General features: G+C 38.5%; 1 protein-coding gene across 1 annotated transcript in view; it reads right to left on the bottom strand.

The window, feature by feature from the left end:
• HYCC1 (hyccin PI4KA lipid kinase complex subunit 1) overlaps positions 1–21,887 on the bottom strand; it is a 49,535-nt gene extending 27,648 nt beyond the window's left edge. Inside the window, exons 1-4 of the mRNA XM_081344158.1 lie at positions 21,759–21,887; positions 6,886–6,962; positions 6,480–6,581; positions 516–695 (exon numbers count right to left, since the gene is read on the bottom strand). Coding sequence (XP_081200284.1) covers positions 516–695; positions 6,480–6,581; positions 6,886–6,936 — 333 coding nt within the window. The 5' untranslated portion in view covers positions 6,937–6,962; positions 21,759–21,887. The remainder of the gene's footprint in view (positions 1–515; positions 696–6,479; positions 6,582–6,885; positions 6,963–21,758) is intronic.
• Between the last annotated feature and the right edge of the window lie 4,781 nt (positions 21,888–26,668).

Genomic DNA, 26,668 nt, shown 5'->3' with positions numbered 1-26,668 from the left:
TGGTGAAGGAAAGAGGAGAGGAGAGGAAGAAGAGGGAAGTAGGAAAGAAAGAGAAGAAAGGGAGAAAGAAGGTAGAGAAGAGGGTAGAGAGAGAAGGAGTGTAGATACAGTGAAAGGGGAAATGGACGAACAACACCAAAATTTACGTGTATGTATTTATGTATTACGGTATATTTGTTGATATGTATGGGGGAAGAGTTGGAAAAAATAAAAAAACTTTAAATAAGAATAAGAAATACATATTTTACTCATTAAAATACAAATCAATTTATAACTTTTTCCTGGATTTTTTGTTGTTATTCTGTCTCTCACTGTTAAAATAAACCTACCATTAAAATTATAGAGTGATCATTTCTTTGTTAGTGGGAAAATGTACAAAATCAGCAAGGGATCAAATATTTTTTCCCTCACTGTAATGATATCAAACAATGAAATTTAATGACATCTAGGGCCTTTTGGGGGATTTAGTAACATATAAATTGTTGAATGAATGAATTCTAAGTCTAGATACAAACCAAATTGTAAACTCCTAGTAGAAGTGCTTCTATGCAGCCACTGCTTTGTAGGTCTTTACTAGCAGAAACAGCAAGATAGCACCATATTAATTCTGGAAGGAACTGAAGTGTGAACTGCAAAAGAAGTTCCTCACCACTGCGATAAAATTCAAATAACTGGTGACAGACTGGTTCCAGCAACTGAAAGAAAAAGAAGTATTAAACATTTGGCAATGCTTAAATATTCACTGTAAGATGCATTTTCTCACTAATTCAAAATATTCCATTTGTAAAGTATTATATTGGTTCCCAGTATTTAGTATGCCTCATTTGTTTATCTTATTCAACAGATGTAAACTTTGCATAGAAGATGGAAGAAAAAAACCCTTTTAATGTGTGCCTTTAATATATATTTCACTAGGAATATAGCAAGAGAAGACATTGAATCCTCATGCTTAAAATTGTAGTACCGTATATACTTGAGTATAAGCCGACTCGAGTATAAGCCGAGACCCCTAATTTTACCCCCCAAAACTGGAAAAAGTTCTTGACTCAAGTATAAGCCGAGGCTGGGATCCGCCGAGTGGCTTTCAGCACTGGAGAAAATGCAAAATCGCTCGAGACCAAACTCGAAGGAATCAGCTGCCGGTGGGAGCGAGGCGATCCGTGCGGTCCCGTGACAGCCAGTCGGGCAAGCAACGCGAAGAGCGGCAGGGCTTTATTTTTGCACCGTGGAGCTCCCCCTCCCCCTCCTCCCAAACTCCCCCTCTCTCCCCCTTCCCCCCACTTCCCAGAGCTGAATACAGGGTATTAACCGGGGGCGGAGGCTTGCAGAACGGCGGATCGAGCCTCTGTCGCCGGCGGCTGGATCCGCGCTCCGCAAGCCTCTGCCGCCGGCGGAGGCTGGATCCGTGCTCCACAAGCCTCTGCCGCCGGCTGGATCCGCGCTCCGCAAGCCTCTGCCGCCGGCGGAGGCTGGATCTGTGCTCCACAAGCCTCTGCCGCCGGCTGGATCCGCGCCCTGCTGCCGGCAGAGGCTTGCGGAGCGCGGATCCAGTGGGGGGGAAAAGCCCTTTAGCAGGATTTGCCTGCATGCCGGCGGAGGCTGGATCTGTGCTCCAAAAGCCTCTGCCGCCGGCTGGATCCGCGCCCTGCCGCCGGCAGAGGCTTGCGGAGCGCGGATCCAGTGGGGGGGAAAAGCCCTTTACCAGGATTTGCCTGCATGCCGGCGGAGGCTGGATCCGTGCTCCACAAGCCTCTGCCGCCGGCTGGATCCGCGCCCTGCCGCCGGCAGAGGCTTGTGGAGCGCGGATCCAGTGGGGGGGAAAAGCCCTTTACCAGGATTTGCCTGCATGCCGGCGGAGGCTGGATCCGTGCTCCAAAAGCCTCTGCCGCCGGCTGGATCCGCGCCCTGCCGCCGGCAGAGGCTTGCGGAGCGCAGATCCAGTGGGGGGGAAAAGCCCTTTACCAGGATTTGCCTGCATGCCGGCGGAGGCTGGATCCGTGCTCCAAAAGCCTCTGCCGCCGGCTGGATCCGCGCCCTGCCGCCGGCAGAGGCTTGTGGAGCGCAGATCCAGTGGGGGGGAAAAGCCCTTTACCAGGATTTGCCTGCATGCCGGCGGAGGCTGGATCCGTGCTCCACAAGCCTCTGCCGCCGGCTGGATCTGCGCCCTGCCGCCGGCAGAGGCTTGTGGAGCGCGGATCCAGTGGTGGGGAAAAGCCCTTTACCAGGATTTGCCTGCATGCCGGCGGAGGCTGGATCCGTGCTCCAAAAGCCTCTGCCGCCGGCTGGATCCACGCCCTGCCGCCGGCAGAGGCTTGTGGAGCGCGGATCCAGTGGGGGGGAAAAGCCCTTTACCAGGATTTGCCTGCATGTCTCAAGTGCTACCTAATGTGCTTTCAGCCTCAGTCGGCCACTCCACATTGTAATCACGAAGGTAGCTCTCTAACGGAAAGGGAAGGGAAGGGAAGGGAAGGGAAGGGAAGGGAAGGAAAGGAAAGGAAAGGAAAGGAAAGGAAAGGAAAGGAAAGGAAAGGAAAGGAAAGGAAAGGAAAGGAAAGGAAAGGAAAGGAAAGGAAAGCCCACCATCTCTCCTCTGCCGCTCGCTCTCGCCGCTCCAGCCCTGGCGAGCCAAAGAGACGAAAGGCCCCGAGCGATAGGAAGGGGATCTCTGCCCTAGAGCGGCAGGGGGGAGGGAAAGGGGGGGGAGGAAAGGCCCGATCGCTTTGTGTTGAGCTGGTTCAGCTCAGCCGGACTAGGCGGGGCTGCGGCTCCCAGCTGATGCCGCTGCCGCCATCCAAGTCCGGCCGGCAAGAACTTTTTTTCTCCCCGCCCCGCAGTGACGAGTAAAGCGCGACTTACTTACTCCTCCATGCCCACGTCGCTTTCTCGCCCAACAATCCCAAGTAAGGGGCGGCCTCAGAAAGGGGCTCTAACTTTCCCCTACCGCTCGAACTTATCTTGGAGAGGAAGGCAAAATCGGGAGAGGGAAGAAGAGCGAGGACTGGAGCAGCGCTTGCCCGGCTTCTCTCCCCTGCAGGGAGCGGCGGGGTCGGTTCCGCCTCCACCATGTTCTCTCTCGAGAGCCTTGTCCCACCCGCAAAACGCCAGCGCCGCCGCCGCCGCCCCCTTCCTAGCCAGCCCTCAGCCGCTTCACAAGCACCCGTTGCCGGCCCAGTTCTATCAGACCCGCGCGGCGCCGCACGTACTCCGTTTACACGGCCCCCGTACTTCCCCCACACGTCCCTTCTCCCGCCTCCTTCCCATAACGGCCTCTACCTACCGGACAGCGCCTCAGCTGTCCGCGTCCGCCGCCGCCACCCTGACCAAACCCTCTCTGCCTGCGCGCGCCCTCCCTCCCTCCCTCCTCTCTGTCTCTAGCTGGGCGAGGCTTCCATGCCCAGCTTCTCTGATTTCCCTGGCCCAGTCCAGTGATGCTTGAGAGGAAAAAAAAAGCGAGCGGGCGGGCGAGGGGGGGAGGGAAAGGCGAGAATGACCGCTTTGTGTTACCTGCCATGAAACCAGTCCTTGCAGGCGTCGCACTCTATCATGAAGCGGGTTACATCGTAGGGCAGCCAGGCAGCGGAAAGAAGCAGGCAGGCAGGGCGCGGAGGTCCGGAGACCTGCCGACGTTTGGGGAGGTTTGGGGAGGTGTGCGCGCACCTCCCCAAACCTCCCCAAACTTCGGCAGGTCTCCGGACGGCGGCGGCTTGGGAGAGGTGCGCGCGATCCCGGAAGCACCAAAGCCTCGGCCGCGCGCAAGTCCTCGGTAAGTTCTTTTTTTTTTGTTGACTGGAGTATAAGCCGAAGTGGATTTTTTCAGCCCAAAAAGTGGGCTGAAAAATTCGGCTTATACTCAAGTATATACGGTAAGTACCATCCTTCCTGAAGACTTTACTTTTTTAAAAAAGATGCACATTATAATTGTATTCAATTTCAGAACAGCTCAAGATAAAAGCACATCATTTAGAAATTAAGTTTCTAATTTTCATGGCTTTGTAGAACAATATCAACAAATATTTAAGACCTAAAAGAGTATTTTGAATATATATTCTATTTTTTATATTCTATTTTTATAGTTATAAAAATAGTTATATTCTATAGTTATATTCTATTTTTTTTACTTCTCTATTATTTATTTTTCTCTATTATCCTTTTTATTAGTTCATAATTTAAAATACAAAAATACAAAAGCAAGTAATAGGAAAAATAGGGGAGGGAAAAGGGAAGAGAAAAGTATAGAAAAGAAGGGAAAAAGAAAGAAAAGGCATTGCCTTCCAACTTCCTTTGGTGCAGTAGAATAAGATAGTAACGTCAAACCTCACCTTTTTACTTTTACATAATAGTATAAACTAGCCATTTCTATAACAACAGATCCATTTAATCAGTAAAACCCAAAATCAAAGTTTCATTTTTTTCCACTTCAAGCACAAAGTCCAGAAGTGGTTTCCAAGTAGAAACAAAAGTAATTGTGTTCTTTTCTTTTATCAAAGCAATCAATTTAGCCATCTCTGCTAACTCAATCAGCTTTTGCAACCATTCATCCATTGTGGGGATTGAAGTGTCCTTCCATTTTTGTACATAAAGTAATTTTGCTGTTGTCAACATATATAATATCAAACTTCCATTTTTTTCCAAGTCTTTTTCCCTTAAATCCAAAAGAAAGGTTTGATTTTATATTTATATTCACTTTAAGAATCTTCTGTATTAGAATATCAATCCTACTCCAATATTTCTTTGCTTTATCACATGCCCACATAAGTAATAGAGTCCCTTCTTTACATTTGCATTTCTGGTATTCATTTGAAGTACCTTTATATATTCGATAACTTATCTGGTGTTAAATACCAATCATACACCACCTTATAAAAAATTTCTTTTAAATTGTAATTTCATGTAAATTTAAAATATTTTGTCCGCATATTCTCCCATTATTATTATATTGTATTGTATTGTATTGTATTGTATTGTAAATTATTATATTATATATTATTATATTCAAACTTCCTTGCCCACTGAATCATACAATGCTTTACATATTCACTTTCCAAATTCAAATTCAAATTCTATATTTTATTCCTTAGCAATGGTATGTTCATCACTACCACGCTATAGGATTTCCAATTCATTTTTAACAAAGTCAAACCCATTGCTCTTTTTGTCTCATCTTTCTTTCATTTGTAGATATGTAAACCAGTGGCAGACATGTCCTTCTGGTTCTAGTTCTTCCTTAAACTTGAGGATAGGATTACCAAAATTAAAACATATTATTTTACCATAAGTCCACCAGTCCAGCTTTGCCACTACTTCTTTTCTTTAAAAAACTTCCGAAGAGGCATCGTCATAAAAAACTTGTTTTATATTTATTCTAAACTCTTAGAATGGCACATCAAACAAAGTGATCATTGAAATCAACATTTACTTTAACCTTGTCATCCCATAAATAACTGTGCCATCCAAATCTGAATTCATTCATGACCTTCTAAATAAATCAAGTAGCCTCTTATTCTGAAGGTTCACCCACTCTTTTAGCCACACCAAACAACAAGCATTGAAATGCAGTTTCAAATCTGGTAAACTCAAACCGTCTATTTCCTTAATATCTTGCAGTAGTTTATATTTAATTCTTGGTTTTTTCCCTTGCCATACAAACTTAGAAATATTCATCTGCCATTGTTTAAATGGCATATCAGTTGCAAGTATTGGTAACGTCTGAAATAAAAAAGTATCTTTGTAAGACATTCATCTTAATTACAGAAATTCTACCCAATAATGATAAAGGCAGTTTATCCCATCTTAATAAGTCCTTTTTAATATCATTCCAGAGAGGCACATAATTATTTTGAAACAGTTTTATGTTTGTATTTGACAATATAACCCCCAAATATTTCACCTTTTCCTCAATCATAAACCAGACTTTTTAGCCAATATATCTCAATCCTGTGAGGTCATATTCTTAATAAGCATTGTTGGTTTCTATTTGTTTATTTTAAAATCTGTTAAAAACTCAAAGTCATTTAATTGTATCATCAAATATTCTATATTATTTTTAGGTCTTGCAAGAATACAACCAAATCATTAGTGAATGCCCTCAATTTATAAACTTCCTTTTTGATACTTATACCTGTTATTTTCTCATCTTGCCTGATACCTCTGTTCAAAACTTCCAACACCAAAATAAATAAAATAAACAAAGGGACATCTTTGTCTTGCACCCTTTTGAATTTCACATGAATTGGTTAAATCACCATTAATAAAATTTTTGCTTGCTGTGATATATAAACAGCTTTGACTCCTTGAATAAAATTCTCTCCAAAGTCCATTTCTTCCAGCACTTTAAACACAAAGAGTCCAATTTAAATTGTCAAAGGCTTTCTATGCATCTGAGAATAGTAAAGTTATTTTTTTTACTTCTTGTCATCATGTTACTATGCAATTTATTCAATGTTTTCCCCAACTCCAATAATTAATTAATATCTACATACCTCATTTTGTAGATCTTGAATAACTTTATATAAAGATGAAACCAAGGAAATCTTGTCTTTCAAATTTTTAGCATAACTTGCTATAGATGTTTCTGGTACTGTCTAACAAAAACCATTTAAGATATACAGTTTAATAGATCATTTAACAGATGCCATTCTATTTTTTAAAAAAGTCTGTTAAATTAAATATACCTCTATATCAAACACTGATCAAGCAGGTACATTCAAAAATATTACCAGCATTGGCAAGAGGGCAATGGCCCTCTTCTATTATTACTTTTGGAAAGTAGATTAGCATTAATTCTAAAGTTCTATATTGTAATCTCTAAGAAAAAATAAGAATATGTATTTTATCATTCACTTGTTCAGTTTCAAATTTTCTTATAAATCAAGACTCATGGATTACCTTGAATTCTGATAACCATTCTTCTACGATCCCTGTATCCACATCCAACATATTGGAATGTATTCTTAATCTTCAGCCTTAATTGTGTGACATAAGAAATATGTGTCAATTTTCTAATATGTTTTTCCTACAAACTGGGACTACCCCAGCAAGATTTCACTTTTTATTATTATTATTATTATACAGAACTGCACTTGCCCTTTGAATTGATGCAGAAAAGAAAGCAGAACCAGAACAGAAACTGAACTGATAATTTTCCCTTTCAACTCAATAGCAAATAAGAGGGGCTCTAAGGGCCAATTCCAAGATTCAGACATTGTAGCCAATGGAACTGAACTGTGGCTATATAGTATTACAATAAAAGCACTCACTGTGTTTCCATACTATATAAGTTGTGAATGCAACTTCTTTCTCATCTTAGATGCTACAGTATTATATAGACATGTAAAGGTAAAGGTAAAGGTTCCCCCGCACATGCGTGCTAGTCATTTCCAACTCTAGGGGCCGGTGCTCATCTCCGTTTCAAAGCCGAAGAGCCAGCGCTTGTCCGAGGACGTCTCTGTGGTCATGTGGCCGGCATGACTAGACGCCAAAGGCACACAGAACGCTGTTACCTTCCCACCATAGTGGTCCCTATTTTTCTACTTGCATTTTTACGTGCTTTCGAACTGCTAGGTTGGCAGAAGCTGGGATGAGTAACAGGCGCTCACTCTCTTACACGGCACTCGGGATTCGACCCGCCAAACTGCCGACCTTCTGATCGACAAGCTCAGCGTCCTAACCCACTGAACCTTTATAGACATGTAGGACACACCTAAATTCACTAATGACCAGTAATTCCTAAGTATGAGCCAATTTTCTAACAGTTACATGCACAGAAAGGTAACAATATTTATTCACACAGTACCTCCTTATATTAAAATATCAAATATTACTAATGTTAATTAGTAATTACAAGTGTAAATTTTATTAACACTATATTAATAATCCAAATCTTAAGCAATGTATTATATAATTACATTTCAAGTATTCATTCATTACTTAAAAAGAGAAAATAAGAACTTCTGCTAACGATGCTGTATCTAATCTTCTCTATGTATAAGTCAGTATGTTGAAATGATCACAGGCTGCATTCAAATGCATCTGCAAATAGCATTATGTTGTCCACATTCATAAATTATCAAAATAAATACAATGAGGAATGCTGGTTTACAATAGACAAGAATCATGAGAAGTCTGGTAGCCCCTTGTCAGACTAAAATTTTTATTAAAAGTGTATGTTCAGTTTATAAAGCCTCAGACCTTTTAATAAAATTTGTTAGTCTGAAAAGATGCTTCCATACCAGATAAATATGAGGAAGAAAAAACAAATTAACAATAGCAGAGTAGGCCCACTCATATTCAGAAGAGACACATTAGGAAAGCAAGAATGAGACTCAAGAATGAGACATCCATACATGTAACCCTCATTATTATAAGTCATGGCGGTCATTAAGCAAAGCAACTACATGATCATTTTGTTTAATGACCACAGTCCTGCTCTCCCAGCTGCAGGAAGGCCTGCACTGTAGCACTTCTCCAGCTAACAATGGACTACGTGAGGCCTCTCAGGGCCTCCCTGACCTTCTGAGGCATAATTTCCTACCTTGCTGGGTTTTACACTTTGGGGCTTCTTTCTTCTCCAAGTCTTGCTCTGCTTACCTTTTCTGAAAGTTGTCTTTCCCAAGGAGAAGCAGCCAATTTGCCACACAGCCTTCCCATACAGAGGCTACTTAGTGCCATTCCAATCACATTTTCAGGAGTGGCCACAATTCTCAAATTAAGTTTGAAGCTGCATCTAAAATGGCACCTGCACTTGGGATGGCACCATGTGGTTTCTGTATAGGAAGGTTGTGTGGTGCATCAGCTACTTCTTCTTGGAAAAGACAATCTTTGGAAGAAGTAAGTGGAGTGAGGTAAGATGGGGCAGGAGAGACACAAGGAAGTGGTGTGATGTAGCCCAAGGGACTCAGAAGGACAGGATGCGGAGAAGATAGGCAGGTGAGGACAGCTGCAGCATCTTTGTGGTCAGTTGTAAGGGCAGGCAGATTGCTAAGCATCCAAATATTATTCAGGTGACTATGGGGGCAATGCAGTGGCTGCAACCTTGGGTACCGATTATGAATCCTTTTATTCAGGACCATCACAATTTCTGACAATGGCGGAAATGAATGGGCTAAATCAAGGACCACCTGTTATAATTTTCCACAATTATCTGCTGTTAGACAATTCATACCACTGAGAGAAGCATTCTTAAAATATAGATACAATTTCTTGGTTAGTGAGAACAGATGTTGTTTGACCAAAACATATTAACTTGTCTGTACACTCAAACACTGAATTTGGAGTAATCAGATGATCATATATAATCACTGTAATCCATGTTTGCAGAGAATACTTTAAAGAGAAAATATGGAGTCTTGTGTCCATGCATAAAATAAGTTACTGCAAAATCCACTTCAAAATAATATTAGATTATCAAAATTTCATTAAGTGTCATCAGAATTGCCAAATCTTAGGAGATTTCTGAAGTTAGGTTTCAGAAATTTGTACAAATTATTTTTAATAAGTTAATAAATGAAGGTCAAGTTTTATGAACATTAAAATACATCTGCTGTTGATGGATGTAAGCATAGAGCTTAACAGGTTTGTGGGACTCTTTTCTCTATTTCTATCAATAGGATGCCAGTTAATCATGAGCAGGGATAACATGTTATTTCCACAAATCCAGGGTACATTATCTTGAGCTGTCAAGACTGTACAGAAAGGAAGAGGGTTTTTTCCCTAGAGTGTATTTATAACTACAGAGAACAAGTGACTCATTTAAGAACATTTAATAGTGTAGTCTTCAGAATGCCTTTTCTATTAAGTAACTATTTGATGGAAATTGAAACAATTTAAACTTCCTAAGTACTTTTTTAGAATGTTATTGAGTATGCACTACTGTCTCTTTCTTGAAGCAAAGGCACAAGTTAAAAAGTACAAGGTAATTCTGAAAGTTAGAGTGCATTTTTTTCTATCAAGAGAAAAAGGCAAGAAAAATATATTATCAAAAGGACTATATATAACTTGTTTATGAATTATAAAACAACAACTAAAAGCAAAGCTTAAATTTTAAGGTTTAAATTTTAAGTTCAGCACAAGAGAACACCTGTCTGATCTTGATGAATATAAATTACCAGGACCTGATGGATTACATCCCGGAATTCTGAAGGACCTGGCAGATGTTATCTCAGAACCATTGTATCTTATCTTTAAAAATCGTAGAGCACCCGGGAACAATCAGAGGATTGGAACAGAGATGATATGGTTCCCATCTTCAAAAATAATGGGGGGAAACAGACCCAGAAAAGTACAGACCAATCAGCCTAACATTAATAGCTGGGAAGATACTGGAAAAAATAATCAAAAAATAAATCTATGAATGTCTAAAGGTAAACGTTCCCCCGCACATGTGTGTTAGTTGTTTCCAACTTTAGGGGCCGGTGCTCATCTCCGTTTCAAAGCCGAAGAGCCAGCGCTTGCCCAAGGACGTCTCCGTGGTCATGTGGCCGGCATGAGTAGATGCCAAAAGCGCACGGAACGCTGTTACCTTCCCACCGTAGTGGTCCCTATCTGTCTACTTGCATTTTTACGTGCTTTTGAACTGCTAGGTTGGCAGAAGCTGGGACGAGTAACAGGTGCTCACTCTGCTACGCGGCACTCAGGATTCGACCCACCAAACTGCCAACTATCTGATCAACAAGGCTCAGCGTCCTAACCCACTGAGCCACCGCGTCCCATTATGAACGTCTAGAAACAAATAAAATTATATCTAATGGCCAGCACAGGTTTGTTAAAAACAGATCATGGCAAACCAATCTTATTTCATTCTTTGATAAAGTGACTAAATTAGCAGACCAACGAAATGCTGTGGAAGTAGTATATTTAGATTTTAGCAAGGCATTCAACAAAGTAGACCACAACCTACTTCTTGGTAATCTAGAAAAAATGTGGGATAGACATCATCACCACCAGATGGATTAGTAACTGGCTAACAAACCGTACCCAGTAAGTAGTCCTTAATGGTATTACTTCTAAATGGAGAGAAGAAAGCAGTGTGGTACCACAGGGTTCCGTCTTAGGCCCAGTACTCTTTAATATCTTCATAAATGACTTAGATGAGGGAGTATTAGGGGAACTCATCAAATTTGCAGATAACATTAACCTGGCAGTATTAGCCTACACACAAGAAACTCAGGATCAAAAAAGACTTAAGCAGTGTGCCCAATCCAACAACATGAAATTTAATGTGGAGAAAATCAAGGTTTTATACTTAGGCAGGAAAAACCAAAGGTACAAGTACAAATTAGATGAAACCTGGCTCAAAAACAGTAACTGAGGGGGACCTTGGAGTCCTAGCGGATGATCACTTAAACATGAGTCAGCAATGTGTGGCAGAAACCAAAAAAGCTAATACAATCCTTGGTTATATAAACAGGCATAGAATCAAAATCACATGAAGTATTATAAAACTTTGGTAAGCCCACACCTGGAATACTAGATCCAGTTTTGATCACTACATTACAAAAAAGATGTTAAGACTTTGGGAAAAGTGCAAAGAAGAGCACAAAGAAAATGACTAAGGGCCTGGAGACAAAAACATATGAAAAACAGTTGTAGGAATTGGGTACGGCCAGTCTAGAGAAAAGAAGGACTGGTAAGTGTGATATGATAGCAATATTCCTGTATTTGAGGGGCTACCACAAAGAAGAGGGGATCAACTTATTTTCCAAAGCATCAGAAGGCAAGACAAGAAACAATGGATGGAAACTAATCAAGGAAAGAGAAACCTGGAATTAAGGGGAAACTTTATAACAGTGAGGACAATTAACCACTGGAACAGCTTGCCTTCAGAAGTTGTGGGTGCCCCTTTGATGGAGGCTTTTAAGAAGAGACCCAACAACCACTTGTCTGAAATGGCATAGGGTCTCCTGCTTAAGCAGGGAGTTTGACCAGACCTCCAAGGTCCCTTCCAGCTCTATTCTGATTGATTGATTGATTGATTGATTGATTGATTAACAAGGCTTTCACAATGTTCCTATGATGTCAATTTAATGTTGTTAGACATATTTCTTTCATTATAGCAAATATGCAAACTAATTCAGAAAATCAGAAAACCTATGCAATTTCATATTTCACACCAGTGGATATTACTTCATACTACATACTGTTCTATACCTAGTCAAGATAAATAAATCAATTCTTTCATAAGATCACAAACCAATCTCACAAATTCTAACATACATTTCAGAAGAGCACTTTTTTTTGAAACTGTTTCTTAAACAGCTGATTTAATTAAAAAAATACTGTAGTCAACTTTGTGTCACTTTGTGCATTTTAGAATAGATAGCAGAAAAAACTGCAGTCTCTTTTGCTGATATCTTCCTCTTCTGCCAGTTTGTCTTTAATAATGAGTAGTGGTGTCCTGATTTTTGGTGTGGTGTGTATTCTCTTTCATAAGACAGTCGGATTTTCTTTTACGGTTTTATTCTGGATATCACCAAACCAATTTAAAAAATCTTTTAAATTCAGAAAGGGCCAATCACTGTAACAGTGTTACAAGGGTTTACAGGAAGGCCATCAAGTCAGGGCTACAAAACTCCTGATAACTACTACATGGTTAAAGAATTCACTTAGTTCTGATTTTTTCCAGCCTTGAACTTATAGTTTCAGAAAAACCATAGTTCTCTCCAGATAAAGCTATATGTTAAAAACAAGTAAAATTCTCTGAGCAACCCAGCCCCTTCTAGCTAATGTTATCTAGTGATGCTTAAAGGTCCAGACATGACAAATGAGACTAGCATAACCAAGAAAGTAGCAGACAGGGATTAACATTATCAGATGTTAAGCACAGTTACCAAAAATTCCAGAGAACACCCGAAACATATTAAATGGAAAAATATCAATGATGGAGATTACAGAGGCTATAAAAAGGCAAAAAAAAGGATAACACTCCTGGCCCAGATGGATTACCTGCAGTGTTTTATACATCATTACAAGATATATTAACCCTGATTTTGAAAGAACTATGTAATGAAATTCTCCTGGAGGCTAAAATACCAAATACATGGACTGAAGCCAATATTATTTTAATACCTAAAAACTCTGATTTAACACAAATAAAAAATTATAGACCAATATCATTATTAAATGTAGATTACAAAATCTTTGTTTCAATAATGGCAGAAAGACTAAAGAAATTTTGATCAAATTTATACACACAGATCTTTTTACCTAAGACAAATAAAAAATAATCTAAGAATGATTTTTGATGTGTTAAGAGTATTATGAAATTCACTCAGGTAAACAGATGGCTTTAATATTTCTTGATGCACAGAAAGCGTTTGACAACGTAAACTGGCAATTTATATTTCAGCAGTTTGCAGAAATGGACTTTGGAAAAAACTTTATAAATGTAATCAAAACAATTTATTGTAAACAAACTGCCAAAATAATTGTAAATGGAGATTATACAAAAAACATCAATATTAAAAAGGGCACTAGACAGGGATGCCCATTATCTCCATTATTATTTATACTAACACTGGAAGTACTGAATAGAAATATCAGACAAGATACAGAAATTAAAGGACTGGAGATAAAAGATGAAAAATACAAATTACAAGCATTTGCAGATGACTTGGTTTTTATACTGGAAGATCCATTGGAAACAAGCACTAAACGTCTGGAGAAAATAGAAAAAATTGGAGAAGTGGCAGGGCTGACAACAAACAGAGAAAAGACCAAAGTGCTAACAAAGAATTTAACAGAAAAACAAAAAAAAATCAACTAACAAAAAAAACAAATCTTCAAATAGTTAAAAAAGTTAAGTACCTGGGAATTTACCTAACAGCAAGATGCGTAACAGTAAAAAAGATAACTATGTAAGACTGCTAAAACAAATAAAATTGAATTTGGAAAAGTGGAAAAACCTTCAATTGTCAATGCTGGGGAGAATCGCAACAGTGAAAACGAATATCTTACCAAAAATACTCTTTTTATTTCAAAAGATCCCTGTAAGGCTGGGAAAAGCCTTCTTTGATGAGCTGAATACAGTAATACTGAAATTCATCTGGCAAGGAAAAAAGCTAGAATTAAAGTGAAAATGCTACAAGAAGCAAAAGACAGCGGAGGATTTGGACTCCCGGACTGGAGGTTATACTACCAAGCAACTATTCTAACATGGCTTAAAGAATGGATAATGCTTAGAGATAAAAGACTATTGTACCTAGAGGGGCATGACTTACAAATTGATTGGCATGCCTTTCTGTGGTATGGAAAGAATAAAATACATAGATACTTTCAAAGCCATCTTACAAGGAATGTACTCCTTTCAGAATGGGGAAAAAAGAAAAGAAAAAATTATATTAAGATACCTGAATTGCTTTCAACAATGGAAGATTTAACTTACCTATATTTTATTAACTACGATAAAGTTGCGACTTATAAAGATATTTTGGATAATAAAGGAAAATTGAAAGACAGACAAGATTTACAAGAACTGATTTAGCTGATTTACTGATTTAGCACGGTAGCCATATCTGCAAATTCAAACAAGATATGAAAAAAGATGTGAAAACAACAGGATTTTATAAAGAACAGACAGAATTTGATCAGATACTGTTAAAAACAGATCAAAAGTTGATCAAGAATATAGATTTCTGTTAAACTTAAAGATGGAGGAAGAACAAGTAAAAGAAACAATGATAATATGGGCAAAGAATTTTGGATACAATATAGAATTAGAAGATTGGCAAAAGTTATGGGAAAGAAATATTAAATTAATTAAAGCAGTGCCATATAAAGAAAACTTATATAAAATGGTTTACAGATGACACATGACACCAGTGAGACTAGCAAAAATGTTTAAAAATACCTCAAACAACTGTTGGAAATGCAAAGACCAGGTACTTATTATCACATCTGGTGGACATGCCCTAAAGCAAAAAAGATTTTGGGTTAAAATACATTTATGGTTGGAGAAGATGACTAAAAAACAAATAGACTTTACACCAGAATTATTTTTGTTAGGAATAATAGGAGCCAACTATGAGAAAGATTGCAGATATCTAATACTACGTATATTAACAGCAGCAAGAATTGTATTTGCCCAACATTGAAAAAATGAAAACTTACTAATTAAGAAAATTCTAGAGTGTGCAGAAATGGATAGATTGATTTTAAAGATTAAAGAGAAAGAAGATTCAGTGTATTTTAGAACATGGGATAATTTCTATCAGTGGCTAGAAAAATGAGTCAGAGAGAAAGGAACGTGATATATATTTGAATATATATTAGTAAGAAGGCTATTGAGTGATTAATTAACATATTGTTTATGATAATTAACTATATCTATTATTGTTAGTTAAATACATGTACCCAGACACTATTATAAGATGGTTTGCTAAATTGATCAGTTCTGAGAAAAGTCCACTTTCTATTTCTGCTGCATGCTCTCAGAAAAGGTAACTAAGCTCTTTTTAATTCAGGTTTTGATCTACAAACTTAGTATGAAGGAAAAGTAAGGAATGGCAGCAATTATATGCTATTTGCCCAGCAAAAATGATTAAAACAATTGCTTTTCTGGGGCAAACAAGTATTTTTGGGTATTGGTAGTACATACGGTAGCTTCACAGTTTCTCACAACAAAGATGGCTGGGTTACTATAATTTCCTAAAGGATTGAAAAAGCTTTTTGAAAACAATAGGTAAAAAACTGTGATACAATAACCAAGAGTTGGTGCCCACTTGCTTCCTTTCTGCTTGTGTTCTATACAAACTAATGAAGAACATCTGTATTCCAAGAGCAGTCTGTGTTGTTTTGGAATAGCTATTCTAAAATGTTGTCACTCTGCCACTACCCAGAAGGAAGAGTTGAAACTTTGGAAAGTTAAGTAGTCTCAAGCTAACCTGAGGTGATATTTAAACGTTCTTCCAGTTACTGATTGGATTATATGTTTATTTATTTTACAAGGCTTACATGCTACTTCAGTTACCAATTCTTGATTTGTTGTACTTCTTTACTATGAGTTGCTATGAATTTTACATTGGGAAAACAATTGTAGACTGTGCTATCTTTCCTATTGTTCTATTCCTGATTTCATGTGGAAACTGTAAAATCCTGTTTGAAGTGTGATTCATTGAGATGTTTATCAACAGAAGTCTTCTGAGTTCTGCCTTGTAGAAAATACCAATTAATACTCCAAAGATTTTCAGCTGTTTTTCAATAGCATGGTGAGTGTCATTCACAATATTATCAATTACTTCATCTTGTCTTTCCATGTGGTTTTCTTGATAAATTCAAGAATGTTTACCACTGCTTTTTCTCATGTAGTATGAAAAGACGTCTTTGCTTTTGTCTCTACAGTGATAATTCATCTCCACATCCTTCTGTATCCCTATTGCCTTATATAGGTGTCTGCTTGCTTTAGCTGAACAGCTAGGATAAGCTTCACACCGTGGGTGACCATTAGTGAGAGTACATATTCTTGGCATACATTGCTGGCATTTTTCTCTCATTCCCTCACAATATTACCCCACATGATAAGGCAACATTAGCAGAACTTTGCTCCATTGTCAAACTGCTCTTATCATTAGGAAGGTCTTCCTAAAATTCAGTTGTATTGTTCTATATCCTAAACTTGAGGTTAATAAACAATCAAATACTATTAATCTGGTTAGATTAATAGTATTGTGAGATTTGTATTATTATCTCATATTAAGCTATATCGCAACTACGTCACATAGTTATGTGATTGGTGGGTGACAGCAAACTTTCTAAGAATGCTGTGGGCACATCTGTAGTGTTGCTCGGTTGTCTCATGTTTCTTTACTTATTTCTGTGTTTTGAACTTTCTGATGGTAATTTTATACTAGCATGATATTTGATGTACTGGCTGCTGACAAAAAGAATCAGAGAATTAATTGATAAATATATTAGTGTTCCACCTCCTAAATATTAAAAGGTTTTCATACGAGAAACAGCTAAGGGAACTAGGTATATTTAGCCTAAAGAAAATAAAGCTCAGGGCTAACATAATAGACTTCTTCCAATAACTGAAAGGCTGTCACAGGGAAGAGGAAGTTGATTTATTCTCCAAAGCACCTGACATCAGGAAAAGAAGCAATGGGTGGAAGCTCATCAGAGAGAAATCCAACCTTCAACTAAGGAGAATTTTTTTAACCATTAGAACAATTAGTCAATATAACAGCTTGCCTCCCAAAGTTATGGGTGCTCCATTCCTGGAGGTTTTTAAGAAGAAATCAGGCAACCATTTGTCCAGGATAGTATAAGGACTCCTGCCTCAAGGTCCCTTCCAGCCTTATGATTCTATTTCTATATTTAACACTGAAATAAAGCCAATTTGGAAACAGCTATTTCCTATGAAAATTGTATGATCCACCACACAGATTCTCAATGATTAATGACTGATTCTGACACTAGTGTAGAAAAAAAAGCATGATGATAAAACCTCAACCATTGAAGTACCAGATTAATATTTAGAAGAAAAGCATTCAAATCCTGATTTAGTCATAAAGTTCATGGAATACATTTGGAATAATTCAACTGGGGATGAGGTGGAAGGATAAGAAAGAAAGAATGTGTATATCATCAGAAGCTTTGGGAAGAAGTTGGTAAATAAACATAATTAACTACAATTTTTCCACTGCCTAGAGGAAATATTTTTATTCTGTTAACCCGTTTTTTGCTTTATATATACACAACAAATTCCAACTGCCTGCATTAGCAAATTTCTAATTTTGCATTTTGGATAAAATTTAAAACATTTTTAAAAAGCAGAGGAGAAACTGCATATGCCTGGATTTTTGCAAAATATCTGTATAATTGAAATTAATGCAATATAATAAATTTGTTCTTCTCCAAAAAAATTACTGACTTAAAAATATTGTCAGAATCCTTTTACAAAAGAAATCACCACGGCACACAATTACTAGGCAGAAAATCAGCATTATAGTGAACTCTAAATTATAAATGCTATAAATTTCCTTATGTATACATGTCAAATGAACACATACTCTGATGCTAAGATAAGCAGCTATTAAACTAACTCTGTGTTATTTGTCACTCAATTTTTATGATGACTCATAAAATATGAGGTTTTATCTGGTTGATTCATATTAATTTTACTCCAGACCCTTTTGATTTAGGAAAAAAACCTTGTAGCACAAGAGTTAAAAATTAAAAGACTATAATTCAGAATATATATCTACCTATTATGCATATTGTAAAAGTTCTTTAAGACATTTGCTAACTATCTTTAAATCATAAAAATTACATGAGTGGAATATAATGTAGCCTACCTTTCAAATCTGAAAATTTCAAATGACAGCCTTTGCTATACAAGTTACAAATAAATAAAAAACAATGTTTAAAGGCAATTTTCATTTTGCATTTAAAAATGGAAAAATGATTTTAAAACTATCTTCTTGATATAGATTTTAAAATGCATGGTAGTAACCCATGGAAAAATAGATCAAAAAGATCAAATCTCATTATTGCATTATGATCAAGTAAAAGAAGCAAAACAGTCAATGCCAAAATAGTTATTAATGAAAAGAATGAGAATAGAGTGACTAATTTGTATCTTTCAGAAACTGAATACTAGCATTATCACTGTAGAAACTATTTCCATAACATACATTTACAATTACTCACTTTATTAATAATGAAGAATCTGAAAGATAAACCCTTTGTTGGCATTTCCAGTTGTATTTCTTCTGGCAGAAGATCCAGTTGCATATAAATTAACTTGTGAACACAGATGCCCTTTGAAGAAAATTAATTTTCTTTGCCTATAAAAATCTCTTTATAGGAATCCAAATGCCTTTGACAAAACCCTCAACCAATATCATGTTCGGAATGTGCTGATTCTATAAAGGATAGGACGTTCGTTATAAAACCAACTAGGTATCCAAATCCATATTTTTTCTTCTTCATGAATTTTATGAAGTAGATTCTATTCCACAGAAGCATCTGCTACAATATCAGTTTGAATTAAGATTCATGCATGTCTCTGTTAATTATTTGGGCTGTAACAATTTTTCTTCTGTCTAGAACCATTCCCAAAATCTAGCTAAAATCTAATTTTTTGTAACTCTTACATAGTATCCATGCGAGAAAACAATTAATTCATCAACCAACTATTTCTACAGATCATGGTATAAAATTGTGATCTAAAGCAAGAGTACAATTCTATGTTTCCCAGGATAATGTTGCAGGATTCAATCTGGGTCAGTCACTGGGACCAGAAGTTTAGTCTTCCAAACTTTTGGATTAATAGAATCTAACATTCCATTAGAATTTCCCTGAGGATGGGCTCCAGGATAACTCTGAAAGCTTGGAAGACTAAACCTCTGATCCCAGTGACCAACCCAGATATTCCAGGGGGTGCAAAAACATGGGTTTTCAAAATTATAGTGTATATGCATAATTCTTTGCCATTACTTTGAACTTTTGTAAGGGGTGCGAGAATATATCAGAAGCATTCTAGGAGTGCGAAGTATAGAAAAGGTTGGGAGCTGCTGTTCTAACATCATGTGAAATCAAAAGGAAATCAGATTTCCACATGGAACAAATATCAGAGCAACAAGGAAAAGGCAAACAAGCAAGGACATAACTCAAGGCCAGCAGCAAGAGACAGTTAAATAACACAAGATCAATTTTCCTCCCATACCATCTAGCTGTTGTGTTCATTCTTCCCAGTTTCCCCCTAGCTGCTTCCAATGCAATCGTCTGTCAGCACAATGATAGTTAGAATCAGACCTATTCTGATTCATTAGGTCTTGCATGATACTATGACAGAATAGTTACTCTTTTAAAATAACATCTTTAAAAAGGTGGAACTTATCTTAAAAATAAAATTGTATCTCCAAAGCTAACAGTCTACTTCCATTGAGCATTTTGATGTTTAAAAGTCTGTGGGCTGTTTATATCTCTCAGCAGGAGGCCTCTTTAACTTTGGCTCAGGATATAAGTAGAAACATGCAGATCTGCTTAATATTTGAAAGGGAGACCTCAAAGGAAGGACCCTAGAATGGCTGACTAATGTGGAAAGTGGCAGTGCAACACATCAGTAATGATGTGATCTATAATTAGTCTCATTGCTCTATAACAAACATGTCAAACTCGCAACGTCACGTGATGTCGCACAATGTATCGGAGCCTTTTTTCTCCATTGCCGGCTTCCGGATGACGCAGTTTGACACCCCTGCTCTATAAGGATCCCATGCAAAAATCATGTGAGTTAATAAAATTTGATACAGGTAGTCCTCGACAGTTTATTTAGTGACTGTTCAAAGGTACAGCAGCACTGAAAAAGTGACTTATGACCATTTTTCACACTTACCACCTTGGCAACTGGCTCATACTTACCACTATTACTGTGTCCCAAGGTCATGTGCAACCTTTTGACAAGCAAAATCAATGGGGAAGACAGATTCTCTTAACAACTATGTTACTAACTTATCAACTGCAATGATTCCTTTAATATCTGTGGTAAGAAAGGTTGTAAAACAGGGCAAAATTCACTTAACAAATGTCTCAACAGAAATTTTGGGCTCCATTGTGGTTGTAAGTCAAGAACTACCTGTATATCAAATCCACTTGCACAAAAATCTTTGAATCATTGGAGGTAGCTAGCTCATTGTATGCTGATGGATCCTGCATAGTCTGTAATTTCTGTGGGTGTTCAATGTAGGTCCCATATAAAAATTGTAGAAATGTAACACTGCTTCTTGAATTGTTTTTAGTCTAAAATGAAAACCATAACTAGGGTTGTGCCCCTGGAAGTGGACTGCAAAGCATACAGTTCATTATGCCCACATATATAATATGAAATCTAGGAAGCCCTATTTGATTTCATATTCCTTTGGATCATTTTGTCAACCCATTCTTAAAAAAATTAGAAAGGGGAGGAGTGTTCTTTGAGTTATAGTGGAACCTTTAAAATGCTCCATAATGAAGGGCCACAGAATTCTGTCCCTATCCCTCCCTCCTTTAATTCTTGCTGCAATTGGCTAACTCGGCGAGAAACACGCAGAGCAAAAAGTAAGAGAAGCAGCGACAATGCAGATCCGCATTGGGTAAGCTTGCACGGTGACCTGCCGATGCCGCCCGTTTGACTCAGAACTTGGCCCAAGTTACTTCCCGGAGTTCCCTCTCCAGCGGCTCAAGCGGAATGGGGCAGTCTCAGATTCGGAGGCCTGAGCGGGAGGATCTAAAAGCTCAAGTATCCCGACCTGACCTTTAGACGTGGACAAGCTGAGAGTCGCGCCTCGCACCAGGACCTCTCTCCGCCGGGTAGCAACTCGCTTTCCTCGCCGCCTCCCTCAGCGACCCAACCGAGTCCCAGCCCAGCAGCGAGGGGATCAAGCCATGCCAGGCACTCGCGCTTGGCCACCTCGCTGCCCGCCTTCTGTTGTCACCGTAACTTGTCGCCTCTCCAGACCGAGACCGGAGGACAGTAACCGGCACGCCCTGAACCCCGCTTCTGGGCTCCTCGCCGCCTCCCGCCTCTCCTCAGGGGAGGAAACACAAAGGCGGGGAGGAGAGGGGCCGCGGCACAAAAAGAGCTAATTTCCCGGGTGGGGACGAGGGTTCAAAGCTGCGACCTCGTCGTGAGGAGAAAAGAAAACCGCTGTTCCCCTGCGCCAGAGCCGCTATTCCAGAGCCTGCTCCAGCCAATCAACCCAAATCCCCCCCGCCACACACACACACACATACAGAGACGCACGCGCACACAAAGAGAGAGCGATTCCTTTTTTTTTTTTTACCCTTTTCTCAGAAAAAAAAAGTTCCTTCAGAGCGCACGCCTGTTCCTTTGTCTCACTCTGGGTCAAGACAGTGGCCCTCCAGATCCGCTGCCTCTCTCCTCGGCGTCGCCGACCTCAGCCCCACTCGCTTTAAGAGCTCCCACAAAAGTGTGAGGAAGACAGAAGAGCTGATGGAAAGAGAGACTCGGGACACGACAGATGCCTGCCCCGCCCAGCAGAGCCGCTATTTGAGTGGCCGTCAAAGGTAGCCAATAGCATTATCGCAACCAGTTACGACACCAATAGAATTCGTTAGAAAGGTGGGAACTCAAGTGAGGCCCGCCTTTTTCTTTTTCCAAAGTGGGTAGGTCCCGCCGTTTCATGAAGAGAGATGAATTGTGACGCGCGGTTGGAGATAGTGCTTGAGGGGAGGGATTTTATTTGTTCTGTCAGCGTCTGATTGACAATAGAAAACTACAATTGGGTTCGGAGGTTAAAAGAGGTGAAAGTTCCATCCCCTCGGCCTGCCGCTGCGATGTCACTTCGAATTAGGGCGTGCTGGGGCGCAATTCATCCGTCACATTTCCGTGGCCTCAAGTTTTGCGATTATTAGCCTGGTTCCCTATTACTATTACATTCTGTTAATTACTATAGGTTCAACTCCAAAGTCATTTTGGCTTCTTGAAAACAAAAATATCCATTATATACCTAAATGTTTGAAACAGTGCAGTGCGCACTTCGAAATAAATTCTACTTTGTGTTTAATGGGAAATATACCAAGATATAAGTGAACTATGTATAAAACTTTACTAACTAAAACAATAATTAGAACTGTTAGGAGTTTTAATCCTCAAAAGATATTGTTTTAAGGTAGGAATGGATAACTTCTAATTCCTCAGGTGGATTTAAATGGCTGTTAGAAAATCATTGCCCAATGGACTACCGTAATTCCTTTCAGTATGGCTATTAAAAGTACTACTCAGGAAGTGTTTAAATTGTAATCCAGTGCATCTGAACAATATTAAATGCAAGGAAATCGGGTTTACATGTTTTTAAAGTTTCACAGTTGCGGGTTTTCTTCAGTGTTTTGCTTTTTGTTTCTCTTTTCAGCAGTCTGCTTTGAGATAAGCTGTGGAATATCGTTAATATAAATTAGAATCCTAGAACATCTTGTCCTAAACAGAAAAAAATTATAGAGTCCCCTATAATTTGTAAACTATACTTTGCATACCAGGTTTAACAACTGTACCAGCAGCATTTCTTTTCTGGTTCCTAAATGACCATGAAGATTGTATGGAATGGAACAATAATAATGCTGTTATTTATATGGTGTTATCTTATGTAAGTGGCTCCAGCCTCACACTTAATTTTTGTGATTATCAAAATTTGTTCTATATTTATCCATATATCAGAAGAATAAATAGATGGTATTGGGTTTTCTGCTTGAGCAGGAGGTTGGACTAAAAGACCTAGGTCCCTTCGAACTGTTGTTTTGTTAGATGATTGAAGAGGTCTGTAAACATCCAGCGTCAATTCTGTACTGTTTGGATAATACCATTGATCAACAGGGTCAATCCTCTTTGCCTGAACTTTATCTTCTACTTTCTGTGTCACCACTTAAAGCCAGGCTTTTAACTCTGTCCATCTTCAGCTTTTGTTCTTTTGTATTGCATTCAGAATAAAATTGGACAGAAATCCTAAGACATATAATTAGTTCTTTTTACTTGCTAGATTCCAAGTTAATATTTGAATAGTTGTATTATTTAGCCAACCTATAGACCAGAAGCAGTGGAACAAGATGTTTGGCTTCTAAGCTACCTTATTCAGTCATTCATCTCCAGATTTAAAGTAAAGGGAACCTGGGTATTTAGATATACACACTGATCAGCCACTTGGATTCTTCTTCATGTCACTACAGGTTGAGACAGCTTGATGGGATTATGCAACATATCACCAAATTGATTTTCTTTCGTTATAATATTCTGTCTAGCATCCATGTGACTTTTCATCTGACACTTCATTCCACAGACCTTGGATCATCCATTTTATGCTCTGTGTACCTAGGGATACAGAAGCTCCAATATTTGGCCAGATCAAAGAAGTTGCTGATCCGGTTGCGGTTGGTTCATCCAAAATATTGAAAATAGTCTCTGTAATTCCTGTTCATCTATTAGAGCTGGACATCAACTTTCTTCTATTTAATTCTATGTTGAGAATCCTCAGGTCAAAATGTCTATGGAGATTCTCAGTCATCTAGGTCATGATGGTCTCAAAGGTGGATACAAGTAAACCTCCAAATGACTCTCTAAAAGAATGCAAATGGCCAACTGTTTGCAAGGAATATAAATCCGTCCATTCCCCACCATCTAGTTAGAGCTAAAGAAGCTTCTTAGATGAAAAGCAAAACATCTTCAAAGAAAAATAAGAAAGTCCAGTTGCCTTCTGAAAGGTTATCCTTTGGGATAACCATGACCTGGATGACTGAGAATCTCCATAGACATTTATCTTTGCACTTTTGGATGAACACCCTTCATACAGTGCAGGAGGATGAATGGATTTCCAGAAAACATTGCAGAGTACAGGAACCATTTGTGCTTCAGTTTGAGATGCATACAACACAGACTTATTCCCAACAGCCTATGCCTGACTCCAATAGTGAAGGGACACGAGGCAGAAAACATCCTGCAGCCAAGGAGGCTCCACACACATTTGCACTTCTCAGGTGACTCTGTGGATACAGGTAAACCTCCAAATGGCCTAAACATCTCTCTAAAAGAATGCTAATGACTAGTTATCTGCAAGGTATATAAATCCTTCCATTCCCCACTATCTAGTCAGAGCTAAAGAAGCTTCTTGGATGAGAAGTGAAATGTCTTCAAAGAAAAAACAAGAAAGTCCAGTTGCCTCCTGAAAAAGCACTCAGGTCAAAAAGCACTCAGGACTCAGGTCAAAATGCAATTAGAGGAGTATATTAGGAGGTATTGCCTCTAAACCAGAGATTCTGCTGCATTGCATGTTGTTAATAGTATCTGCTGTTGCTTCCTTAATTTTCTCAATATTTTATCTGTATTGTGATTTGGCAGTGCCCCAAAATAATGAATCACAGTATTTCTAGAGCTTTATCTGTAATATTTCTGTCACTATCTCTAGGTATTTATCTGAACTGCTCTTGGTCAAGGCTAAATTCTCAGAGTTGTTTATAGTCAGCAGTTTATTATTCCTAGTGCTTTCAGAGAGACCTTTGGCTTGTGTGGAGGAGTGAAAAAGTGAATGTATTTTATCACCCACACATAATGGAAATATTTGAATATTTGAAATGTAGCCAGATAAGGTCTTATTTTGAGCAGCATGCCAGGTATTGAGGGTAATTGAATGTCAACAAAACTCTTTACATCCTCTTTCACTGGGTAGCCATTTGGCTGTTTGCAAGGGTATCAGGTAGAGTTGACAATAGAAAACTTGGCTTAAAGACAAAACAATAGCTCTTTATTAGACAAAGAAACGTTTATCATCTCTATTAAAGTAAATATGTGGTATAATCTGGTTTGTTTAAAGAATCCAGTTATAGTTAATTCCTCTTTTCATCGCATAATAATTGGGAAACCTCCTATGGTGGTTGAGCTGGTGTTTAAATATCTCTTAAATGCAGGTTGCTCTCTCTAAACATTATGCCCCCATAAATGCAGTTAGTTGTCTAATAGTTATTGTGTAAATGTCTCAAAATACTTTTTTAAATCCACATTGTCATTTATAAATGGCAAGTGGTCAAAAATAGAGATTACTATCTGTATTGTTAAAGGCATTGCCTAGATAAAAAACCCAAGGCACTCTCATTCTGAGATTCTTGATCTGTCTTTTCCAGTGAAAGAAAAGTTGCTGGAGGGACAACAGCAGCCTCAGGAGAGGACTATGTTGTAAAAGTATTTTGGCAATCTTTTGAGATGAAAGAATAGATCTCAGTCTTTGCTTTCAAATCTCATTCCAGAGTCACTTCATGCAAAAAAAATTCTATTATTATTATTATTATTATTATTTGATTTACTTACTAGTACATCATACTTGCATTCTAAATAATTGGCAGTTTTCAGTTATTTTGGAGGCTGTCAGATGAAGTCATTCTTGAGTTCATTCTATGTCACTTCTTTTCTCCCCACTCTCCACGAAGTACTTAAAAGTATATTCACTATTAAAAATCAACCCATACAACCTGACCTACTGTCTTTAGTCAAGATAAAGTATGAAATGAAAGGCTAAAAGCAAAATAAAGATAGAAAAAATTAAGAGCACTTAGACAAGATTTTAAAAGACGGTTTGGTGTAAGGTACTGGCCTAGACATTAGGAGGTTGTGAATTCTAGCCCCCCCCCCAATTAAGCATGAAAGCTGGCTAGGTGACTTTCAGCCAATCATTCTCCCTTAACCCAACCATCCCCTCACAGAATTGTTGTGCGGAAAACAGAACGTGTGTGTGTGTGTGTGTGTGTGTGTGTGTGTGTGTAATACATATAAAATTTGGTGTTGGAGAAGACTCTTGATAATACTATGGATAGGCAAAAATAAGATGGATCATAGAAGAAATATATCCAGAGTTCTCCCCATATTTTGGACATATTATGGGAAGATCCAGCTCTTGTTGCTATGCTGGGAAAGGTGGGCAAAGAGAGGAAGAGGAAACTAGCAGTAACATGGAAAGGCTCAATTACAGTGGCAATAGGTGCACACTGGAAGATCTGCATATAATAGAAACATGTTATTTATAGCTGCCAATATCATTGAAATAAAGTACAGGATTGGAATTGTTTACCTAGAAAGATTTCAAAATACTTGCACTGTACTATACAATTTGGACTGTACTCCTTCTCTGGAATGGTAACTCAACCTTTATATGCTGTTTTATATTTAATTTAAAATTAATTATATGGTACTTTATAC

This window comes from Vipera berus (genome assembly GCF_964194415.1).
Source record: "Vipera berus genome assembly, chromosome: Z".
NCBI classification, from domain to species: domain Eukaryota; kingdom Metazoa; phylum Chordata; class Lepidosauria; order Squamata; family Viperidae; genus Vipera; species Vipera berus.
The sequence above is the reverse complement of the archived record's forward strand: the minus strand, read 5'-3'. Positions and strand labels throughout refer to the sequence as shown.